Source organism: Triturus cristatus, chromosome 3_2 (genome assembly GCF_964204655.1).
Source record: "Triturus cristatus chromosome 3_2, aTriCri1.1, whole genome shotgun sequence".
Classification (NCBI taxonomy): Eukaryota; Metazoa; Chordata; class Amphibia; order Caudata; family Salamandridae; genus Triturus; species Triturus cristatus.
The window spans coordinates 406,411,718-406,436,080 of NC_140584.1; the positions used below are offsets into that span (position 1 = coordinate 406,411,718).

A 24,363-nucleotide genomic window follows, 5' to 3' on the forward strand; every position below is an offset into this window, starting at 1 on the left:
CGTGACAGGACGTCACGTCGCCCAGCAAGCAAGAAGCACATCACAAAGTGACCAGTTCGGACAAGAATGCCTGAACAAAGGCAGAAGCCGGTGCCATGACAGTGCCGCCTCGAGGTCCAAGCGCAACGCCCTCGAAGGAAGAGAGTGACAGACCTGTCACCACAAAAATCGGAGGAACACAGGTGGGCTGAATAGACCAACAAAAGGGAGAAGACCGAGGACTCGCCCAGCAAGCCAAGAGGACACCCTGACACACCAGACAGCCACCAAGGCGGACCGACGTCCCTGGATACAGCTCCATGGGTGAACCGAACATAAGCCGCAGCAAGCGCAAACCGCGTCTCATCCCTACGCTTCCCCAGGTGACCGTCCATCCCCAAGCATCAGCAGTCTAAGTCAAGTGGCATCCCTGCTCCTGTCCGCAGATGCCACGGGTGAAGATCAGCACTGAGTGTCCATCCTCACACCGCCTCAGGATGGAGTCGGCAGTGGTCCCAAGCCAGGCAAGAGAGGATCCCCACACTCTACGTGCCAAGCCACCACAGACACTCCACCTCAGCAAGGTGGAGGCACATGGCTGCCAAGTCCCTCCTGACAGCCAACTCTCCCAGCAAGTCACCACCACCTGTCATCCCGAGTCACCATATGGCTGGCAACCGCCACCACGCCTGCCATCAGCACATGCGTCAAACACCACTCCCTGAGTACCGATGGACTGGAGTCTGACACCGTTGCCACACCAGCCGACTAGGAGAAATCAGAAGCCACCTGTGAACATGGACTACACCAGAACCGCGACAGCGAGTGCAAGTCTTGGCCAAGACTCATCCACCCGTGAGGGTTGTGCGTGCGACTAAGTAACGGCTCCTCGGCGGTCCTGCAGCTGCCCTCCAGACAGCACACAAGCGGCCCCCAGCACAGCCCTCCTACAGTCCCGTAGCAAACCCGACGACGGGCCTCCCCAGGCGGGAGAGCAAGAAGAGACAGTGCCCCACCGACAGGTCACCGGTCACAGCCAAGCAGTTCAACAGGGACAGTCGGTCCCGCAACACCTCTGTGAATTCTCACTGTAGACTCCATCCACGGTCCTGACGCAACCCACTGTAAAGAACTGAAAGAACTTGCCACAGACCATCACCGATGTCAGCAAGGTGGGAGCCATGCAAGATCATATGACATGTCATCATCAGTGAACTGACGGTATGCAGTGGACGTCTCCAGGCCAGCAGTCGTGTCCTGAACTCCTTAAGTTAAACTACGGGTGCCCGCCGAGAAGGTCCTGCTGCAGGTCAAGTTGCCAGCTCCTGCCTGACGTCGTCCTGCCACTTGACTCAGAAGATTGATGGACCCTGTGGTATTCAGATAACTGTTTGTTTTGTACCCACACGTTGGACTAACGTTTTGTTTGTTCCTCACTAAAGTTGGGGAGGAATGAAATGTCCTGCGGGACACATTCTAGTGTTCCACGAGTGACGTGGCCCCGTCAATAAAAGGGCCCGGGTGCACGTGCTCGTGGCCAGTTACTGATTTACCTTCACTGGATGTCCGTGTCTGTTCATTCTCCAATGTGGGCCTGAGGTCCAACATTACAGTGGCTTGATCCGGCCGGCGCTGCGGTGACTCAGTCTTCCCCTTCCACCTTGGTTCCGGGTCACTTCCAGGACCCCCTTTTGCATCCTGCCCTGGCCGCACCCTCCCTCCTCCCTCTTCTCTGCGGGGCGTTGGAGGCCAGTCGAGCCCTGCCCAGAATTCCCTCTTGCCACAACGGTGGCCACTGTCATTTCCCGGGGGCGTTTCTGGGCGGGCCTTTGGCCCTGGGTCACGGTGCTGGCTCGGGTTTGGCGAGCACACACCCACGGTGTGGCTGCCCAGTGTCGCGTGCGGACTCTGTGGGGTCGAGTAGTGGTGCATGTTTTTCCTTGGGATTGCTCCTGTTAGCTTCCCCTCTACTGTACTGTTGTTGCCGGCGCCCTCCTTTCGCCTCTCTTCTACCGTGCACGTAGCACTCTGCGTCTGTTCCTCCGTCCATTGTGCATGCATGGTGGGTCCGTGTGGTTCTGCCCATGGGCGCCCGGCGCACTCTGGGTTTCTGATGGCGGGTGGATGGGGTGACCGGCGGGCAATGGTGTGCTGTTCCTCATTCCCGGCTCGCCCTTCCATTTGTTGGGGTCTTTGTCGTTTTTCTGCCCTTGTTGCACGGCAATGAAGTTTTTTGGCTTCTCCCCCGTTCTCTCGGGGTATTGCTTACGTTCTGGGCAGGCGTCTCTCACATTTCTTCTGTGCCTTTTCTGCATATGTGTCCGGTTGTGGGGTGTAGTATGGGCTGTCCGTTCCTTGTTGGTGGTTGTGGCCATTGGCGGCTGTGTTTGTCCGTTTTAGTTTTTCGCTATGCTTGTGTCCACGACCGGGTTCATTGTAGGTCGGTCGGTGTTATGCATGTGTGCGTTTGTTTATTCTGCACCATGCCCTGTCTCCCCACTGTGTCTGGGCTTGAGCTTTTCCTTCCGATGTTAGATTCAGTGCCCTATTGTTTAGGGTGCTGGACTCCTAGGGCCTACGGCCATGCCACCCTGGAAGCACCTGATCTCATCTTATTTCAGAAGTTATGCTTGGTCGGGACTGGTTAGTACCTGGATGGGAGATGGGAGATGGCCTGGGACTACCAGGTGCTGTAGGCCAGGTGCCCGGTACTCGGGAGGTCTGGGTTGTATTTTTCTTGCACGTCCTGTTTCAGTTGCATTTCTCCCTTCACTGGGTTGGTTGTCCTCTGCGCTTCCTGTTCAGGGGCGCCATGCCCCCTTGGCGTGGCCCGCTTCATCCCGGTTGGTGTTCCCATGACTGGGCATGGCCGCGTGTGTTCCCTGCATTTTGGTCTTTTGTGGGTCGAGGGAGGTTGCCTCTTGCAGGATGGCTGCGTGGCGTGGGGTTTGCTATGTCCTCCGCTGTGTTTTTTACTTGCCCCTGTCCTTCAGTGGTTGGGGGTGCAGGGGTTGAGGTCTGCAACTCTGCAACTCTAGTTGTGCTTACATGGGCTCGTCTTGTTCTGTGTACTCTTCCGGTTGCCGATGCTGGCTTGATGGATCTGTAGGATGCACACGGCCCGTCTTTTTCTGCTGTCATATGGCGGTCACGTATGTGGATCCTGGCATAGCCGGCTTCCATCTTTTTCCCTTTGGTGCTCCTTCTCTTGTCCCTGTGGGCTCCTGGTTCCATGGTCTATGGTCTGCCGGTGGTCCTGTCTCTGCTGTTTCGGTCCGCTTGGGGTTGTTGGTTGATGGAGTCCTCTCTCTTCAGGGGACTTCCTTTCTGGCGCCCCCTCCCCGGGTGTTTTTTTCTATTACCAGCCTGTGGCACTGGTGGACGTCGTTGGCTTCCCGATCTATGCTGGGTCAATGAGCTTGCCTGCATGCGGGTTGCTGGTCCATCTTCTGGAATTTGTGTGCGCTTCGTTTGCCTTGCCTTCAGGATCCTCCTGTTCTGGTCCGGACGGACTTGCAGGTGGTGATGGTCTGCCTCGTCCCTGGGGGTTTGCAGGGTTCGCTGTCTTTGGCTCCTTGCGCAGGGTATTCTGTCATGGGCAGGGGTGATGGTGTTCTCCCTCAGGTCAGTTTGTCTCCCGGTGACAGTGTGCTGTGTGTCATTTCCCCTGAACTGGTTCTTTTCACCCCATGGCTTCCTTCTTCTTGTGGGGGGCCGTGTTCCATCTGTTGCAGGCCCGGTTTGGGTGCACAATGGTGGTTCTGTTTGCAGTGGGGTTGGGTACTGGCCTGCCTCGATTCTGCGCTCTCCTCCTGTGCAGGGGGGTGTGGCTGCTGGATGTAATGTTTTTCCGTTGGCCAGTCTCCCTGCTGGCGCTTTCCTCTGTTGCTTTTGTTTGCACTAGTTCTGTGCACCATTTGCCGGGGCTGGTCTTGTGTTATGTGGTCGTTACCCGGCTGCGTTTGCCACCCTTGGTATATTTCCTCTGCTGGAGGGGGTGGCCGTCCAGGAGTTCTGGGTGTTTCCGGATCTTCCCTTCCCATTGCGGCCCCCCCGTTTCCTGTGGGGGCTCTGGCTCATCTTCTTCTTTTGGCTTCTTTGGTTGAGCCTGCTGTCTCGGGGTTGCTCCCTAGCAGCAATGGGGTTGCTTCTGGGCTTCTGTTGCCTGAGTGAGGATGTGGCCTTATGGCTGGAGCAGTCGTCCTCGATGCTGGGGATCTGTGTTCGAGCCTCAGCACCGTCGCTCAACATCCTGTGATTCTGTGCATATCGCTTGATCTCCCCGTGCCTGAATACTGGTGAGTGTGTCCATCTGTCACGGAACTGGTCTGGTGCTCATGTACAGTACTCTATTGCCTGATATCTTCAGGCTGAGTTTGCGCTGTTGTATTTCTGGGAGTTTAGCCTCTTTTTCGGTGTTCCCATTGAGGGTGTTTTTGTTTTCTTTCTGTGAGCTTTGCCTTGGGCCTGGCTCTCTCTGCTCTTCGGGCTCATTGGTCGGCCTTGCGGGCGTCCTGCAGCCCTCTGTTGGCAGTTTAGGGCCTTTGGTGGCCTGGTTGCTTCAGGGTTGTTTCCTGCAGCGTACTGGGGCATTTTGCCATGCCCCTTTCTGGGTTCTTCCATGGGAGTTGTAGGCCCTTCTGGTGGGTCTGTTGGTACCCCTGGGTTCCTTGGCCTTCATGTTCCTTGCCTTGGTGGGGTGTTCCTGCTGGTCGGTTGGGGGTGCTGTGTTCCTTCTGCACTCTCGTCCGTTCTTGCGGGTCCTGCTGGTCCGTTTTCTGTTGTGTTCAGTTCCTGCCTTTCAGCCCTGGGTCCCGTCGGTTGTCGACCTTTACCCGGCGGGTGTTTTGCCTGCTTTCCATCTGGTCGTTTGGTCTGGGGTGGATTCTGCTCGCTCGCTGTTTGCTGTCCGATGGGCAGGGTTGCTCCGTTGGGACTGCCTGCCTCTTCTTGCAGCTGGGTCAGCTTGTTTGTCTCGTTTGGTTTCTCTCTCATCCCAGTGTTGATGGGTTAAGCAGCCTCTTTTGTTGGCCTCTGTTGCAAAGGGTTCTGTGGTGTCTGCCTTGGTGCAGGGTCGGTCTCCTGGGGTCTGTCTGTCTGTCTGCTGGGCCTCGTTCGGGGGGGGGATCTCTGCTGGCTTTCTGTTGAGTCGCTTCCTGGTCCTCCCCGCTCCTGTTCCTGGTTCACTTCATGCTGGTGTGATGTGGTCCTTCTGCTGTGTTCTTGGCTGGGCGGTTATCGGGTCTGGCTCTCCCGGCTCTTGATCTCGCTTTCTGTGCCTCCTCCTGGTTGGTGTCCGAATGTTTGTTTTTGGATTACACCTTCTTGTTTTTGCCTTGTCCCGTTCTCTGTGGTTTCCTGTGTGCTTTCATGAAGCCGCTGGGCTTGGGTACGTGCTCACTGCGTAACTCTGGTGGCGAGGAAGACTTACGAGGAGGTAATGCCCTGGTTACTTACCGGTAATCTTCATTCCTCCGAGTATTGTCTTCCTCGCCACATGAGTTCCTTTCCCTCCCTCCCTGTTTGGCTATCGGCTTCATGTGGTTCTTGAGGCTTGGTAGTTCTACAGGAAGTGGGTTGGGTCGACCCTCCCCTTATAATGGGTCAGGGGTGGCGATGGTCGGCCATGTTGGGGAGGGATGGGAGGCATGGGATGCTAATTCGCTTTGGAGGGTTCTGGTGTGGAGCTAAAGCTCACTGAGTAACTCATGTGGCGAGGAAGACAATACCCGGAGGAATGAAGATTACATGTAAGTAACCGGGGCATTAATCACAACAGCAAACGCATCAGGCATAGTGGGGGTGTAATCCACACCAGCATTGAAGTGCAGTGCCCATTGCAACGATCTACCGCTGAGCTGAAACAAGGGAAAACATCTGGCAAAGTACTGAGGTAGATTTTTTTTAAAAATGGGAATTTAATTTTCAGATTAACTTGCATCAAAGTGGGGCATTTTTGAAGTAGGAGAATACTAAAATAAAACTTATTTAAATAAACGTATTGCCTTTTAAGTGTACATACTTTATGTTATTTATCTATTTATTTTTAGAGTTTTTTATAGCGCGAACAAGGCCCAGGAAAGAGCATCAGAGCGCTTTACAAAGAAACAGAGTAATTGTAGAAACATTTTGCATAGACAGAGCAGACAAGGTATCAAAATAGTTGTAAAAACGATTGGCCGGTAGCAGACACAAAAAGGGAGACGATTTGTTCGGAGTAGTATGAACAAGTTTGGGCATTTGTAAGTCAATGGAGCGACGATGTCATTAAGAGGAGTGGAGGGGCAAATTTGGAGTCGTAGACTAGTTCAGGTCCATGCAATTCAGTGAGAGCTGGTGAAGAGGTGAGGTCCCATATGGTGAGGAATATGCCGAGTTAGGGGAGGAATTTGCACATCAGGAATGATTTTGCTTCCCTTTTGAATAGTGGTGTAGAAGAGATTTTTCTGATGTACAGCGGTAGCGAGTTCCATATTCTTGGTGCCGCTCCGGGGAATGCTCTGTAAGACATATTTTTCTTGCTGAAACAAGAGGGTTTCAGCAGTAGATTGTCAGAGCTCCTTGAATGTCTGTTTCCTACAGATAAGGTACGTTTTTGGGATAGGTGCTGTGGGGTATTGTGGTGTAGGGCTTTATGGGCGGTGCAAGCCATCTTTAGGTGGATTCTAGCTTCATAGGGTAGCTAATTGAGCGCTTTCAGGTGTGGCGAGATGTGGGTGGATTTTCTAGATCCTGTTAGGAGTCATGCTGCTGCATTGAGACAGACTTTTAAAGGGGCTTTTGAGATTTTGGGAAGCCTTGCAAGGGTGGTACATCTGTATCCAACCTCGAGATGATTAAGGCCTGCACTGCCGTTTTGAGGTCATGGTTCTCAATGAATGGTTTCCTTTTTCTGAGATAACCGAAGTGAAAGTGGGCATTTTTAGCTAACAGGTTGATGTGTGTTTGCATGTTAAGGTTCTTATCCAGTGTAATTCCAAGCGATTTGGTGGAGTCCACCAGAGTCAGCGGCAATTCAGAACAGTGATCATCTTGGACCATTCTTTTATCTCCAGAGAGTTTTTAGGGGTGAGATTAAAAGAAATTCAGTTTTTTGTTAGTTTAGCTTGAGGAAGTTGGTTGTTAGCCATTGGACGGTCTTTTCGAGAGCTTGATTCATAATTTTTATCTCTTCCACGGAGGAGATCTTGATGTACAGTTGAGTGTTGTCCGCGTACATGTGGTATGAGATATTCACCTGCTGTAATAGTTCGGTTAGAGGTTCGACATAGAGGTTGAATAGTGAGGGGGATAGGGTTGAGCCTTGTGGTACTCCTAGAAGGTTGGGTGAAGAGGGGGAGAGATTTTTGTTTACCATGAATGATTGCGTTCTGTTTTCCAAAAAAGATTTGAACCATTGAAGGACTGTGCCCGATAGACCCATCCTCATTTCCAGTCTTAGTATTTTCTCGTGATTGACCGTGTCGAAGGCTAATGAGAGGTCGAGCAGGACTAGTAGGCAGGTTTTATTAGGGTCTAGAGTGAGTGGGGCGTCATCTACGATGTGCAGAATGGCTGTTTCCGTGCTGTGGCCGGGTCTAACACCCAATTGGCAGTCGTTTAGTACTTTGAAATTCGAGATGTGTTGGTTCAGTTGTTGCTGAACACATTTTTCCAAGACCTTGGCTAGTATGGGAATGTTAGTTATAGGTCGGAAATTGTTAGGGTCAGAGGTGTTTACTGTAGTGTTTTTTAGGATAGGGGTGACTTGACCAGTTTTTAGGCAATCTGGGATGTGACCTTGCGCTAGTGAGGCATTGATGATTTTAGTCCAGAGATTGGTGATGATATGGTAGATATGGGGTAGGCAGTTTGAGGGGACTTCCTAAATAATCTGTGTTGGCACGTACTCTTCCGTAGCAACAAGGTGGAGCTATGTTCTTGAGTGTCAATTACACTTATTCGACAGCATGAATAAAGCCACAAGGATTTTTTGAAGCTATTTAATTACTCCTACCTGGCAGATATGTAGTCTCGTCTTTTCATGAGCACTACTGTTTTTACTCGCACTGTTCCTTGTTTACTGTTCGTGCTGCCCTATGTGGACATTTTTTTAGAGCAGCCTTCGTGATTTTAGGTTTTTCACTTCTTCACACAAATCCACAAATCATAACTTGTGTTACTAATGAAAACCAGAGAGTGACATTTTAAAACCGTAATTTCTGCTGGGCGATGACGTTTTCTTAAATGTTTGGTTGTTTAGCTGGAATCTTGTCCTTCGCATTTTGTGTCTGGCCATGGGCTGCTTTAGCTGCTTTAGCTTTGGTTTGCGATTGAGGAGAATGCTCCCGCCCCATGGCATATTGCGTTAGTGACGAGCTTCCTCCTTCGGCATTCATAGCTCAACACACTAGCTGCCAACAGGGCACTGATTAACTTTCACATAGTGCCACGGAAAGGACCACATATTTTACAATCGAAACATGCACACATAACACACAAGCACTCCCTCAAAAGTAATAACACACAAATTTGAAAACAAGCACACATGACACATCTGCAACCTCACAAGAATACGGCTAAAAAACATTCACATTAAGAACGCCAAAAGCTCGGAGCTCGGCCAATGCCGAGACCGACTGGCTTTGCCAATGCTCCTCTGTGGTTCAAGACATACAGCAACTGGCAAAACCAATAGGTTTGACATTTGTACAGCATGTGCACTCCTGATCTGAACAAACATCGAACCTATTGCCTTTGCGAAGGGTTATTATTGATTCCCAGTGCCCTTCTACATGGGTGTGCACCAGCTTCATCTATACAGCCTATGTGTGTGCTGTGCTTCTGGGGGGGACCGCACACACACATGCTGTATGCGCGCACATTGAAAGTCATGCTTAATGTGGCTTTGCTTTAAAAGTCTTACCTTTCTTTGGCTGTCATCCTGTTGCCTAGTGGTCCGCATGTAAATCTATATACATGTTATTAATAATTATAAGTGTAAATGTAGCTCTTAAAATCAATGAGTGCCGTCAGATATCCATATAAAAGCACAGCGGCAAAGCAAAAACTCTCTTTATTACCAAATGCACTAGTCAACAAAATACAGATTTCAATCACACCCACAATTTGATGAACAGCCAAGTAACGCGCATGTGCAGCACATACCATAAAGCGTGTGCAAGGTAGATTTTTACAACATAACTCAGCAGTTTTCTGTGGGGTCTGAAATATACATTTCATATTAACCTTAAAAAAATACAAATATCAAAGGAGATCAATATTACTTGTATTTCTTTTATGAGTTATGATGATCTCAGTATGCCTGTTTTGCATAAACACAGATGAGTACTGGAATAAAACGGGCTGGTCTTTTATTCCACAGCAAGACACTTATCTAGGAGGAAGCAGCTCACCTGGAAGAGACTACTGTATCAAGGAGCAGGAAAGATGTAGGAGGATATTTACAAGAAAATGCCGGAGCCCAGTGTTAGGCCAAATTTGACAATGCCATGCTCCGACATTTTCAAAACACAGGGATGTGCCGTATTAACAAAAATATGGCGCACCCCTGCGTTTGCGCTAAAAAAGCTGCCTAGGACCAGGGCAGGCACCCTTGCGCCATGTTGCAAGAGTGCCTGCAACGCAGGGGTGATTGGTTGCTCTTTCTATGTGTGCTGCAGACTGCAGCACATATAGAAAGTGCAAAAAACGAGGAGAAATTAACAATTTCTCCTTGTATCACCATCCTAAGACCAGGTATTACCTGGCCTTAGTTTTTGGCGTTGTCCCTGCCTTGTAAATCTGGGGCAGCATCAAAGGGCAATAAGTGTTGCGGTGGAACACCCACAGCAACACCCATTGCCCGCCCCTTTGCCGCAGCTGATTGCGGCGGAAAGGGGCATATTTACACAGTGGCATTAAGCCATTTTAAGTGGCTTAGCGCCACCTTGTAAATATGGGGAATGGCGCAACTCCACCAGAGCATCAGAAAAAGTGACGCTCTGGTGTCGTTTGGGGCTTGTAATTATGCCCCGTAGTATGCTAGGTGGATGAATAGGAGCCGAAGTACCTTTTGTTAATCTGCAATGTTGTTCAAAAAATACTCTTTACATTACACACTCCATTTAGTATGTTTTGTTTATCCAAAACATATCCTTCTAAACATTTATGCCAGGCCTTCATGCATTGCTATTTTAATTGAGTCTTCGAATATGTTGTGCATGGTGGTCATCACAGACCCGAGAGGTAATATGCTTCACCAGGCCATAAGTTATTATAAAAAACTTTTAAGGTACAAATACTGTGAAAGTTTTAATATCTTTTATAAAAAAGTGTTTCCTTTAAAAAATGTTTTTGACTAAAGGTTTTTAATTTGATTTTCTACTGATAGGTTTCTACCTAAAGGTCTAATATTGGAAAATCAGAAGCAACAGTAGTAACATGACAGCAATTTGCATTGTTGCCAGCAGTAGGTCATAGTACTTGAAATAAATGTAGCTTGAAAGTCCTACTGCCAAGGGATGCAGTAATCTGGAGTGCTCTGTTTTGGACCTGAGGAGTAGAGTCCATTGTAAAAAATGTCCGCTCGACTAAAATAGATCCTCGCGTCCTCAGAACGTCCAAGAGATTCTTGACCTTGATCCCAATCTCCAGCCTTGGTCTTGCCATTTAACTGAAAGTAGAGTGGTGTTGACTTGACAGAAGTGTTTGAGTGGTTCTGGCGACAGGAAACAGATGTTTAAATGCATGATCTCTAGAAGCGTTCTGCGACCCGCTTTAAGAAGGTTGGCTTGTCGTTCTGGTGGAATATCAAGGTTTCTAGGACCTCTCCTTTCCAAAATCCCTCAGGTTAGGCGGACAGCTTCCGAAGTGGTGAGAAGCTGCCTGTCTCTGTCTCTTTGCATGTCTGGTTCCCAACGAGAGTGTTTGGGGATACAGTAATGTCATCGAGCAAGAGGGGTTAGGTCCATTGAGTGCAGCTGGTAATCATGGTGGCCTGTATATCAAGCACGTCAACAGTGGCCCTGTTTGCAGTGCTGTGAACCAGCATGAGAGTGCAAAAGCCGCAGTATGAAGGGGCGGGAAGCATGGGTGGCCATACACAAGTTCTCAGTTTTCAAGCTCGAGGCTTCCTGACCGCGAATCACCAAAATAAGCAAAGGAGCAGGGCATCCAGGATGGACCAGCTGTTGTTGTAGGGCGTGGCCCTACACTTCATACTGCATGGTAGAGTCCTCATGGGAGGTGTCGGGCCTCCACGCAAGGCTCATTGCCCCGTCCTTCTCCTGCGACTCTCAGAAGCCAGCCGGCCGAACCATCATGACTGTGCTCTTTAGGCCATGGCTAGGACCCTTCCAGTAGTGCCACTTCATGCCATTGTACTTAACTGGGCTCTGGCTGCCGGGATAGTAAACACCGTTCAGGTTGGAGGGGCCGCAGGCATCGAACCACCACCCTATGGAGAAGGAGAAGAGCGAGGTTACTCCTGAACCACTGGGGACAGGCTCAAGACACGCAACAAAATGCAGATAACAGACACTTGTGAGAGCTCACCTACAACAAGATACCATGGGGCATATTATCAAGAAACATCGCTAAAATTATGGCCGCTTTAGCGGCAGAAAACTGCCGCTAAAGAGGCAATAATGGGCTTGATAATATGTCCTTGGGAATTCCCATAGAAGCCCATGTTCTGGTGTCAACATGGGCTTCTATGGGAATTCTGTGCGGCATATTATCAAGCCCATTATCACCGCTTTAGCGGCAGTTTTCTGCAGCTAAAGAAGCGATAATTTTAACGCCCTGCTTGATAATATGCCCCCATGTAACTGAGATATGCTCCCTCCAGTCCTCACCCGTAGTACGCTAATGTATAACTCAGAAAAGACACCCCAATCCTCACCTATAGGAAATTATCACATAGCTCAGAATCACACACACTCAGTGCTTCTAATTCAGTGCTTCACAAACTTTTTAGAACCACCACCTAATTTTTAGAATGACAAACTTTTGCGACCCACCTAGCTTCAATTGACATGAGGCGGTTGATTTTTTTAATGTAACTAAAGCATCGTGGGGTTGTGCACTGTGATATACAGACAGCACATGTTCAATTTAAATTGCTACTAAATTTGCACAGATATACAATTTTACTGATAAAAGTAATTCTGGGCAAATCACTGGGGCCAGATTTACCACTTACTTACGCAGCGGAGAGCAGCAGCCGCAAATACTACACTGCTTGAGAAAGAGAGAGGAGGAGAGCGTCAAATTTACTGAAATATGGCACTCTCCTCCCCTCTCCCTAGCGCCGCCGCTGTAATCAGCTGCCATGCGCCACAGAGACACATTTGTGCCATAGTGTAAGGTTGTCTCTATGTTGGAAGGTTGCTCTCCCAGTACAAAATACTATGCTTAGATTAATTTCAAACATTTTTCCTCTTTGTATTTATGCTGTACAGTGCAGCACACATGGAAAGTCAGAACATAAAGGAGAAAAAAAGTATTTCTCTTTCATAGCGCCTGCTTGAAGAGTGCTCTATTTTTTATGCTAAACCCTGTCTACTTTATTTAGTTAATTGGGTTTAGCATCAGAAACCTTGGGTGGTTGCATGGAACGCTCATGCACCACCCAGACTACAGAATGTCCAAAACGCCACAGCCAGACTGGTCCTCGACATTCCCTGCCACAGCCACATCACGCAACACCTCCGACAACTCGACTGGCTCCCTGTCAACTAGAGAATCACCTACAAGCTCCTCACACATGCCTACAGAGCTCTCCACAATGAAGGACTAGCATACCTGAACCACCACCTCGCATTCCACGCGCCCTCCAGACAACTCTGTTCTGCCCAGCTCACCCTTTCCTCCGTCCCCAGGATCCACAAGACCAGAACCGGAGGAAGGTCCTTCTCCTACTTAGCCGTCAAGACCTGGAACATCCTTCCCCTCCACCTCAGGCAATCCGTGTTGCTGATCCAATTCAAAAAGGTCCTCAAGACCTGGATTTTTGAATGATCCTTCCCCAGAGGGATCAGCAGCATCCCCCAGCACCTTGAGACCCTCGCGTGTGAGTAGCTGTGCTTTATAAGCCCCTGTTTGATTGATTGACCCATGGTACGCCTCCTTGGCTCTAAGTAATGCAAAGCAGCACTATGCGCTGCTGCACTTTACTTTCAAGTTATTTCCAGCACTGAACAAGTTTAGCGTTGCAAAGTCAATTGGCCCAAAAACTTTTGCGCCAATTTGCATCACTTTTTTGACGCAAACACGATGTAAAATCTCAGTAAATCTACCACTTAATCTCCCAGCGCCTAAAAAAATGAATGTGACCATGTGTAACGTAACTGTGCTCATGTAAAGCGCTCCAATACCTTCGGGTCAAATTTGTGCTGTATAAAACTGCAAAAGAAAAAAAAAGTCACCGCCAGATCTCCATTTACCTCCAGATGCCATCAGCGCACACTTGCAGCTGCACCTGTCATGGTCTGCGTCCTGGGTGCTGAAATCCGTACCCGTGGGACTGAAACTGCTGGCCCTCCCGGCCGTGCCACTGTAGCCCCTGATGTGCAACCTGCCACAGAAGAGAAATAGGTCAGCATTTATTGACACACACCATCTTCAGCCCAGGACATGCCAAACACACAGCACGTGCGACAGTTGTCCCTCCTGCCACCTCAGGTCTCTGATAAAATCAGGGGACCTGTTCAGGTTGGAACCAGAACGTATACCACAATGCACTGCAGGGTGCCTTTCAGTCATGGCCGGCATGACTCGCAGGTGTGTGACGGGGGCACGGGTGGGCGAGGGGTCACGCGGGGAGATGGCTCATGCGCGGGGGATTAATTTAATAATAATAAATTAAACTTACCTTCCCACCGGCCGGGTCCTGTGTCGTCCCTGCTTCTGCTCCTGCTCTCCTGCCTCCGGCAGGAACAGGAAGCAGGCAGCCAGGCTCCCAACCCTAAGCCAAACACAACGCTGCAAGCAGCGTTGTGATTGGTCGGGATGCCGCCCAGCCAGGGGCTAATGGCTCAACCATGTTCTCCATGTAGGCTGCATTGCAGCCTGCATGGAGAAGGGCAGAGTGCGCATGAATAGTCATGTGCACTCAGGAGTGGGCACACCACTCCTACCCTGCCCAACCCTGCTCGCAGAGCAGCCTTGCCCACCCGTCCGCCCACAACCAAACCCTATTGCTTTCTCGCAGTGCGAGAAGCAGAAACATAAAATGGCAGTTTTACCATTTTATGTTTCTGCTTCTCGCACTGCGAGAAAGCAGTAGGGCGATGCTCATCCGCCATAGTGGAGGAGCCACCCCTGGTGCCTTTATTCTCAACCCTCCCCAGTTGACTCAGTAAATAGCACTCTATGAACTCAATGTGCAATGGCTCTTTAAAGAGGCACCCGCCGAACTTGGTGCATCATGCGAACCCCAAGACTTAACCACTGTCAGCTGATAATGGGATTTAGATTTACGGTTTAATTGTGACCAGAAACTGGTACAGCTCCTGAGATAGCAAGCTAGAAAGATGATTCAAATGGCCACAGAATTCAGACGGCAAGTTCAAACTACCCGTGATCCCATGTAAGGGGTGTGATGTCTCAGAGGCCCAGGCATCTCTAGGCCTGAAGAAGGGCGGGGACAAACCCAGCGCGGGCACGGGGGGAGGGGTGTTGGGGGGACTTAGGAAGGTGCAGACTAGAAAGTAATGAAGCTCACTGAAGGAAAGCATGGGGCAGGCCAGAAAGAAAAACAGGGCAGGCTGGCGCAGCTTCCCAAGCCTTGAGAAGGACTTTCGCCACAAGGATCCTATAATGTCTTCTACTAGAGATGCTGACATTAGAGCCCCTGCCTCCTGGTTTAATGTTTGACAATCACCAAAGCAAATGTGCCTCACTGGTGGGGAAGCCATGTTTGCTTCCAGGGAAATCAGATTTTTTTTAATTAAACCCACTTGAACGGCTACTAGTGTCACCTGGCCAGTAGGTCACCCACGTCTGTGCAATAAGAGGACAGTCAGAAACGACAACCACTTTCTGCCAACAGCACCTGGCACAAGATTGTCACACAGGAAACTATGGTTGCTCCTGTGCCAGGGTTAACCCATGGCGTAGTTTGCATAGTAGCGCTACGCGTAGCTACGCGAAGTGCACTTCGCACTACGCAAGCTATGCGAACTGCGTAGTGCACTGTGCAAAATGCTGTTCGCACTGATTGCACAGTGCTGGGTGCTTGTCCGCACTGTGCAATCATTGCCAACGGCATCTTGCACAGTGCAAGCGGTCGTTTGATGCCGCTCGAGTAGATTTGTACTCAAGCTGCAGCTTTCTCAACGTAGACTGGTAGTTTCTCATCGTGAGCGGTCGCGAGCATACGCTACCACTCGCAATGAGAAACCTAACCTCCCCACATTGAGAATCTCGCCGGGAGGTTTATTTTCCACGCTCGCGATCGGCAACTCGATGTTGCTGATCGCGAACGAGGAAAACGTCTCGCCGGGATGTTATTTTGCTCGTTCGCGGTCGCCAACTTGAAGTTGAGGGCCGCGAGCAAGCAAAAAATGCCCGCTACGATACGCGTTTTTGCACTGTGCTACATGCAATTCGCGTAGCGCGTAGTTGCGCAAACTACGCAAGCGTAGTGTAGTCCTACGCCCAGGGTTAGCCAGGGATAGCAGATAGCAAAATATCACTTTGAAGAGACAAAAAAAACATTGCACTGCCCAAGTTTATTTGCAATCTTTAATTTTTTGGGCACCAGGTGATATGTCCAATACCACCACATTCCATCAACTACTTTTATTCGGACATGGGTGTAGTGTTTTTCCAAAGTTAGTGTTTGCCCTCTCTTGCTGCTCACCGACCAGGGCTCAGCATGGGGCACAACATCGCTTGACTTGGCATTAGAGCTTGCAGGGGTGCAAGCGGGAGCGGGGGGAGTCCACTGTGCTGCATGTTGGTACATTGTGGTTACAGGTGCCGCATCCATGCAACTGGAAGAAAGAGAATTTGTTCTTTCAAATACTAAAACAAATGTTATTTCAGCAGATAGAGGTGGTGCAACACGGTGTGGGGGTGAGATCACACTGGTGGTCAGCACAGACACTGTGACGACATAAAGTAAAGTCTCTGAGCTCACAAAGCAGGAGATATGATGTGATGGTGTCCTCACCAGTCAGGTTCTACGACGATAATCAGTGAGAAACGGCATGTGCTTGGCCAAAACACTATTTTAGGAGCTATCCCACTGAGTGAAGGTAGACATGAACCAGCGAGGAAAGAGGCGCGTGTGGAAGCAGACCCCTGAGAAAACGAGATGGATTCACTGCTTTTAGTGGCTAATATAACAATCTACTACCAATCTAAGAATTCTAACACTGATCATAGGGGCAAGTTAACTTTGCATATTATGAACTCTACTGCCAAGCATTGGCATTATAAGTGCTACTGGTCATAGGGACACCGTACAACTAATCACAGAAGCCCTTTAGGAACTTTGCCACACATCATAGGGGCAGGTCCCACCTCAGGGTAAACATGTAGCATGCATCTTGGTGGCCAGGAAATACCACTGATCCATCAAGTCGCGGTAAGAACAGCATTCAAATGCTGGATAATACTCCTCGCTGTCACCTCAGTGTTTGGCAGCTGAGTAAGAAGCACCTGCCAACCTGAAAGGATGCGCTGCTTGACTTTGGCACCAACCACCATAGCTGGCGGTCTCTGTCCTGCTGGTGTTCTTGAACCGTAGAGGATCAGAGGCTGCCTTCGGCTAACTGTCCGTTGTGTATTCTAGATCCAAGCCAGATGTGAGAAAAGCTACTCCATAAAAGTGCTTCCTTCTGCCATTGCTGAGTCAAATGTCCTTCCCTCACTTTGCTTGGGTGGCTGCCTGGAATTAAACGCTTGTGAATTGTCCCAGACAGAGGAGCGAAAATAACTAGCTCTGGATGGACACAGTGTAGGGTTCCGAAGCAGCTACTCTCTGAGCCCATTAATCATCATGGCATCCTGGACCACAACATAAATCTTAAGGCCATCCCTCCATTACACATCCATCATCTTGTCACACAAGCAACTCTAATTTACATGGCACATCTCAATAAGTAATCACAGTCCTCACAGATTGGGGGTGGTTGAGGAGATGGTCGGGGACCTCATTGCTGGGGGCATTGGAACGTTTACATGAGCACATGAGAGAGTCAGTAGACCTAATTCCTGAAGTACAGCCACGTTGCAACCCCAAAGTTTATGATCACTGCAACCAGCCAGTAACCTTCATTCAACAAGGAGATGGCTCTTTAGTGCCAATAACAAGTGAACCATTTTGAGGTGCAAACGATGAGTTGGGATGCAACCCGGAGGGATTACCAATGGTTAGAGTTATTACAACCACCGTTCCATCACCTTTTGTTTGTTTCATGTATTGCCCTAAATTGCAGAGTATGCCCGACTGTGGGTCCCGTGCTCTCTGTGCCACTGGCATCAAGTTACACCTGGCTGATGAGCTCTTACCAGGGCAAAATGGGTCCTGGGTTGCTTGTGTTCCGGCCCAGGAAGGACCTGGCCTGGGAATTCAGGCTGGAGCAGGGTCAAGGCTGATTTGCATATGGCTGGGTCCTAAGTAAAATGGCATGGTGGGGAAAAGAAAGATGGGTTGGGATGCTACCTCGAGCAATTGCCAGTGATTGGACACATTGCAAGCATCCCTCCCATCACCTTTTGTGTGTTTCATGTATTGCCCTTTTGAGGTCCCATATTGTAAATGCAGCATACCAATGCTATGTAAAGGAACATTGACATCAGTGCACTGGGGGTTCTCTAGATTAGGGGCTCCTTGGACATGCCAACATGAAAATCAAAGCAGAACATCAGGGGAAACATTGAAAACATCAGAATGAGATACTGGATACCCAAACTGTGGCCTTTGTCCTTTCAGGGGATGGTGACAAATTGTAGGATCCGCTTAAATCATTTTTCTATTCATCCTCTGCAGAGAGGACGCTGCCACAGGAGAACTGTCCCTAGTGAAACATGAGATTTCCATGTAGGACGGCACAGCACCTCTGAATGTTTGGAGGGGCTGGGGCAGGCTCATTCTCAGCCAAATCATCTATGTCCCGCCAGCCTGATGTCCCATCGCTTCAATACTAATTCACAGCAGGGGTGCTACGCAGAGTCCTCTGGGCGCTAGCCAGGTTGGCCACATGCCCTCCTTTGGTGTCTTGGGGATGCGTGAAGCGGCTGCGGCGCTCTGTGCAGGGACTCTGAGCCAGTCCAACATCGAGGGAAAGCTGGAGACTGAGGAGGGTCCATTAGTGTTGCAATAAGTAGGGGATTGGGCAGACTTAATGGCGCTTGTGGTACATCACGGTGCCATTTTCGTTGTATTAATAGTTAAATCAATATTCCATAACCAATAATAGTTAAGAAATGAGCAGCAGACACAGAAAGACATGAAAATGTGCATTCACCAGTGCTCAGCCCTCTGCACCTATCTAGAAATTCACGAGCTCTCACTCAAGAAGACCTGAGACTAGGGTTACCAGATGACTCCACACCCCTGAACCCCATACTTCCAGTCGTTCCACCCGGTCACAAAACACTGTACTCCAAATTTCATGAAACTCCCAGCATGCAGTGCATGTAGTTAAAGAAAGTCCAGGGCTGTAATAATGGTTCCCCTGATGACGTGGAGTCTTATGGTAGCCTACCCCGGATATATCCCACTCACACCCCTCAACTCAACCTCTTTTGGAGAGTCACACATGCCTTGGGGTCGCTTTCACCCTCCCAAAAAGCCAAATGTTTCCCATTGAGTTCAGTTGGATGACTCTCCACACACACCTGGGGTAAGAGGTAGGCCGGGGCGCGTGACGTACCTGTAGTGCTGCTCCTCGCTGCCCAATGAGAAGTGGTCGTACTGTGAGAAGGCCTCGTTCTGGTCCCAGTCCCGCAGCTGGAGCCGCAGGGTGTGGGCGCTGTGTGCGGTGAGCTGGTGCACGAACTCATTGCCCAGCCAGTACTCCCCCGGCGGAGACCCGAAGCCCTAGGAGAGAGGGGGAGCCTGAGACTTAGAGCTGGAGACCCAGGGTAACAGGTGAAAGGGCGCCTCATCTTCCTATTTTTTCTCCACATAGTTTGCTCGTTAATCTTTCTTGTGCGCCTTATCACCTGTGTAAAATAATCTACAAGCAACTGGAGCTGGTTTGCATAAACTTTGTATTCAGTGCATTGCAATTTTGCACCAATATTTGCATGGAAAAACGACATTTGCATTCATTTTTGCACCGATTGGTGGTGAAATATTTGCATTTTACTGGTGAACTGTCAGATGTTATTTTTTCAACAAACTTTCTTAAATGTTTTAATCTTGCATAACAATGAGAGTTCACAACGGTTGGGGAGTATCTGGCAAACAGGACGTAAATGTATCATCCCTGGTCCCTCGGGGGTATGAAGCGCTTTGAAAGATGTCGTTTAGCAGAATTGATGCTAGCTCTTGGTCGCTACTCTGTCTGCCACCAAAGAGTGAAGAGCAAAAATGGCACCCAAGCAGTGCTAGATGAATTGGAATTAATCCTTGATCAGAATGCCTTAAATTATGTAATAATAACTGGTGATTTCAATAGCAATTTATTAGTCAACCAACAGCCTTCTTCCCTGCATGATGTCTCCCCAGATTCAGTCTGGAATATTCCAGAACCAATTATGGAAGCTGGTGGGAAAACCCAAGACCAAAAAGTCTTTCAATGTGTAGACGTTTTTTAGATCTAGTATTTCATGCTTTAAATGGAAGATTTGTGTCAGACCAACTGGCAAATCCGACCTTTCTTTCCGGGAAGTCACAAAGTATCATTGATTTTACTCTTCTAGACTGCAGCTCCTTTTCTCTGTGTCAAGACTATCAGATCATCCCAAGAAACAAAAGTGATCACAATCTGATCACTAATGCACTCTACACCACTTTACCCAAAACCATTGCACTCTATGCTAATCAACTCTGGACCACTGCAATGCACACCTTTATACTCTACTCTTCAACACTCTGCACACTCTACACCATTGCACTCTACGGCACTTCACTCCGCACCATTCTACACCAATGCACTCTACGCAACACTACTCTACACCCCTGTACTCTGCAACACTTTACTCTGCAACACTGCACTCTCTGCCACTGAACTCTATGCCACTCTTCTGTGGGCCACTGCACTCTATGCCACTGCACTCCACTCTGCACCCTTCCACTCTACTCTCTACCACTCCACTCTATGCCACTTCACTCTACGCCACTCTACTCTACGCCACTCTACTCTTCACCACCGCCCTCTCCGTCGTTGAACTCTGTGCCACTCTTCATTCTTCTCTGCACCACTGCACTCTATGCCACTGAACCTACTCTGCACCACTTTACACCATTCTAGTGCACTGTATGCCACAGCACTCTATGCCATTGCACTCTATGACACTACACTCTACTGTGCACCACTGCACTCTATGATACTGCATTCTATGCCACTTCACATTATGCCTCTTTACACTCCACCACTCTACTCTATGACAGTCACTCTACCCCATTCTAATATGCACACCTGCATTTTTTGCCTCTGTACTCACACCACTCCAGTTTGGGACACTCCACTCTATTTCATTCTACTTTGCAACACTGAACACTCTGCCACTGCATTCTCTGCCACTGCACTCTCTGTCACTGCACTCTACGCCACAACTCTACGCCACAACTCTACGCCATTGCACTCTACCCTGCACCCCTGCAGTTTACCCTACACCACTCCACTCTACTCCACTTCACTCTACTTAAAAACAATCTACTCAATGCCACTGCACTTTACGCCACACCACTTCACTCTTCGCCACTGCACTCTATTCTGCATCACTTTTTGCCACTGCACTCTATGCGACTACTCAATGCCACTGCACTCTACCCTGCACCACTCCACGCTACACCACTTCATTCTACTCTGAAACAATCTACTCTACGCCACTGCACTCTATGCCACTGCACTCTACAGAACTCTACTCCACTCAGCACCACTCCACTTTGCACCACTCCACTCTATGCCACTGTGCTCCATGCTACTCTACTCTAAACCACTGCACTCTAATCCAATTCACTCAACACCCCTTTACTCAAAACAAATGCACTCTACACCACTGCACTCTACACCAACTACTCTGAACCACTACACTTAATGCCACTGTACTCTACGTCACTCGATTCTACTTTACACCAGTCTACTCTGCAGCATTTTATTATATGCTGCACCACTTTATGCCACTCCACCAATCTACTCTACTTCACTGTGCTCCAGGCCATTCTAGTCTAAACCACTGCACTTTATGCCAATCCACTCAGTACCAGTTTACTCAAAACTAATGCAATCTTCACCACTGCGCTTTACACTAACTACTCTGAACCACTGTACTCTACGCCGCTATACTCTACAACACTCTAAGCCACTGTATGCTTCGCCACTCTCCACCATTGCAATCTCTGCCTCTGTTCTACTTTACACCACTCTTGTCACTGCACTCCATGGCACTGCACTCTATGGCACTCTACTCTGCAAGACTACTCTCTCTGCCACTGAACTCAAACGTCACTGTACTTTGCACAACTGCATTTTACGCCACTGCATGCTGTGCCACTGCACGATATGCCACTTTACTCCATTGCGCTCTGTCAGTGCACTCTATGCTACTCTATTCTACTCCGAAACACTCTACTCTGTGCCACCGCTCTCTGCAGCACTCTACTCCACTGAACTCTGCACCACTCTACTGTATGCCAGTGCACTCTATGCCACTACACTCTGCATCACTCCACTCCACACCACTCTAATCCATTCTGCACCACTGCACTCCATGCCACTGCACTCTACACCACTCTACTCCTCTGAACTCTATGCCACTCTACACCTCTGCACTCTACCCTGCACTGCTCCACTCTACCCCACACAGTTCCACTCTATGCCACTTCACTCTACTCTGAAATAATCTACTCTAAGCTACCGCACTCTATGCCACTGTTCTCTACACAAATGCAGTCTACTCTGCATCACTCTACTCTTTGTGTCTGCACTCTACGCCAATGCACTCTACCTAATTTACTCAAAACAATGTACTCTATACCAAGCTATTCTACACCACGGTTCCCTTTTCACAGCTTGTACCCTCCCACTTTACTTCTTTTTTACTTTTAGTACTTTCTCCTGCCCACATTACAGTTTGCTACCATCCTCCTGTTGCCTTTGTCCCTTTTACTCGCTTACCTCCCCTTCCCTTTCTTTAGTACCCATTTGTCTTCTACTCTCCCGCGTTTTCCCTTTTAGAAATTCTACTTCTATTATTTCCCCTTTCTCTCCTACGTTTCCTCATCCTATAGCTTGTCCCTCTGGTACCATACCCTTACTTCTCCTCCCTTTTCTTTAATATCCATAAGTCTTGTACCCTCCTGCTTTACTCCTTTTTATTTTACTTTTACACCTTCCCCATCACAGTTATCTTTTCCTCCATCCTATATATCTTTAATTCTAGGGTGTGGCTACAAGTCCACCCATCCCTAACACCCTAGACAAGACTGTACATCTGATCGATTCAACAAGGCTAGACAGTAACCCAAGACCTGATAAAGCTATGGAATGAGCATGTACTGGGTGATTTGAAGATGGTGTATGCATGACGAATACAACACAGATACAAAACAATGTGAAGGGAATTGCAAAACCACTTGTGTGCTCACACCAAAAGAATATGTGAGAAGTACCCTCCGAGTGCTGTCACTACTTGGGACACATGTCGTAACAGCTTTATTTAAAGATTTTTATTCTCTGACGTATAGATCCCTGAATGAGGATAGTTCTCAGTACGGTTTGTACGAATGGCATGCTACAATGAGTGTGGCTGAATGAGTGAAATTAAGTGGGCTCAGAGTATATTGCATTCTCCAAAAATATAGTGACCCAGAATGGGGATCAGCTTAGGGATCTTAAACTCAGTCGTGAAGAAAGCTGTTTGACCAGTAACGCAAAAATGTTTGCCTGAAACATGTCGACCCAGTGATGTTCGAATACATTGTATACTCCATACCATCATTCCCTGTTTTGTAACCTTGCCAAAGGTACCCTGGAATAAACTTTAGAGACTTAGGGCCTGATTTATTTTGTGACGGGCGGTCCGTTTCTCCATCAGGGAGATGAAGTGAATTACTCAATCGCCCTGATGGACACACAACCCACTAAATTTAAAAATGGCCGCAAACTGGCAGCCATTTCAAAAGCATTGGCAGGAACTGCCGTCATAGTGGTTACTGTCAATGCTGTTTATAGTTTGGTGCACTGCTCCGACAACATGACGGAGTCGTGCACCAAATTGTTTCCTTCTTTTTTTTTTCTCAAAAAGAAAATCTCAAAGCTGGATTTTCATTGTGAATATACAAAATAAAATGCTCCCCTCACAATGGGTGTCCTCTTTCAAGGCGAGGGGAACTTTTAGCAATTTTCATTGCCCCCTACCGCCAGGGTTTTACTGGCGTGACGGGCAGTGAAAACTGATCTCTAATTCCGCCTATCTAAATTAGGTGGGCAGTATTACAGGTCTGTCTCCGATGGCCGTAACTCCGTCGGGCTGTTGGAGGGGTTTACTCACAGCAGACACGGAGTAGTCTCTGCCTGGCTTAAACTGAAGGTACGCTTGCATTTAAATTGGACCGCAGTGTTGGCAGTATGGATACTCTGATACCATTACGACGAAACATCCATACCACCAATATATAAATCAGGCCCTTTGTGATACCTTAAAACAATTTTATACTCACATCCCCCCACAATAACACACAAAGAGCTCCCCTGACCATCAAGGTTAAACCACCCAGATACGTCTGGATGAGGACTCGATGTTGAAGCATTCTACTGGTAACCCTAGTGGGTAAGAGTCCTTTTTAAAAACCTATAGGAACCTTATTTGGTAGGCAGTTAGAGAAACCACAAAAATTCTAAAGTGAGGTCACTCTCCTTGATGATGTGGATTGATTAATTATGAAACTGAATGTACCAACTGCAAAACTCCTTACTCACTCTTCTTGATTACGTAAATTACAAACACGTCAGCCCTCTTGAGAGGTGTCAGCACCGTTATATATATATATAATGCTCAGAAGTGCCAGCACTGTCACATATATGTCAGACCTCCTATATGTAAGCTTTGTTTAGAGGTGGCTCTATCGTTGCATCACATGTATGTCAGCCCTGCTGAGAAGCACCAGTATATCTTCATATTACACATATGTCAGCCCACTTTAGAAGCAGCAGTATTGACACAATACATGTATGTCAGCTGGGCTCAGAAGTGGCAGTATTGTCACATTGTATATAT

General features: G+C 48.5%; 1 protein-coding gene across 2 annotated transcripts in view; it reads right to left on the reverse strand.

The window, feature by feature from the left end:
* Positions 1–9,018: 9,018 nt before the first annotated feature.
* The window catches only part of LOC146857442 (angiopoietin-2-like), a 198,380-nt gene continuing 183,035 nt past the window's right edge, over positions 9,019–24,363 (reverse strand). For both annotated transcript variants that reach the window (XM_085647960.1, XM_085647964.1), the window contains exons 7-9: positions 18,849–19,015; positions 13,407–13,537; positions 9,019–11,416 (exon numbers count right to left, since the gene is read on the reverse strand). In XM_085647960.1, coding sequence (XP_085504086.1) covers positions 11,256–11,416; positions 13,407–13,537; positions 18,849–19,015 — 459 coding nt within the window. In that variant the 3' untranslated portion in view covers positions 9,019–11,255. The remainder of the gene's footprint in view (positions 11,417–13,406; positions 13,538–18,848; positions 19,016–24,363) is intronic.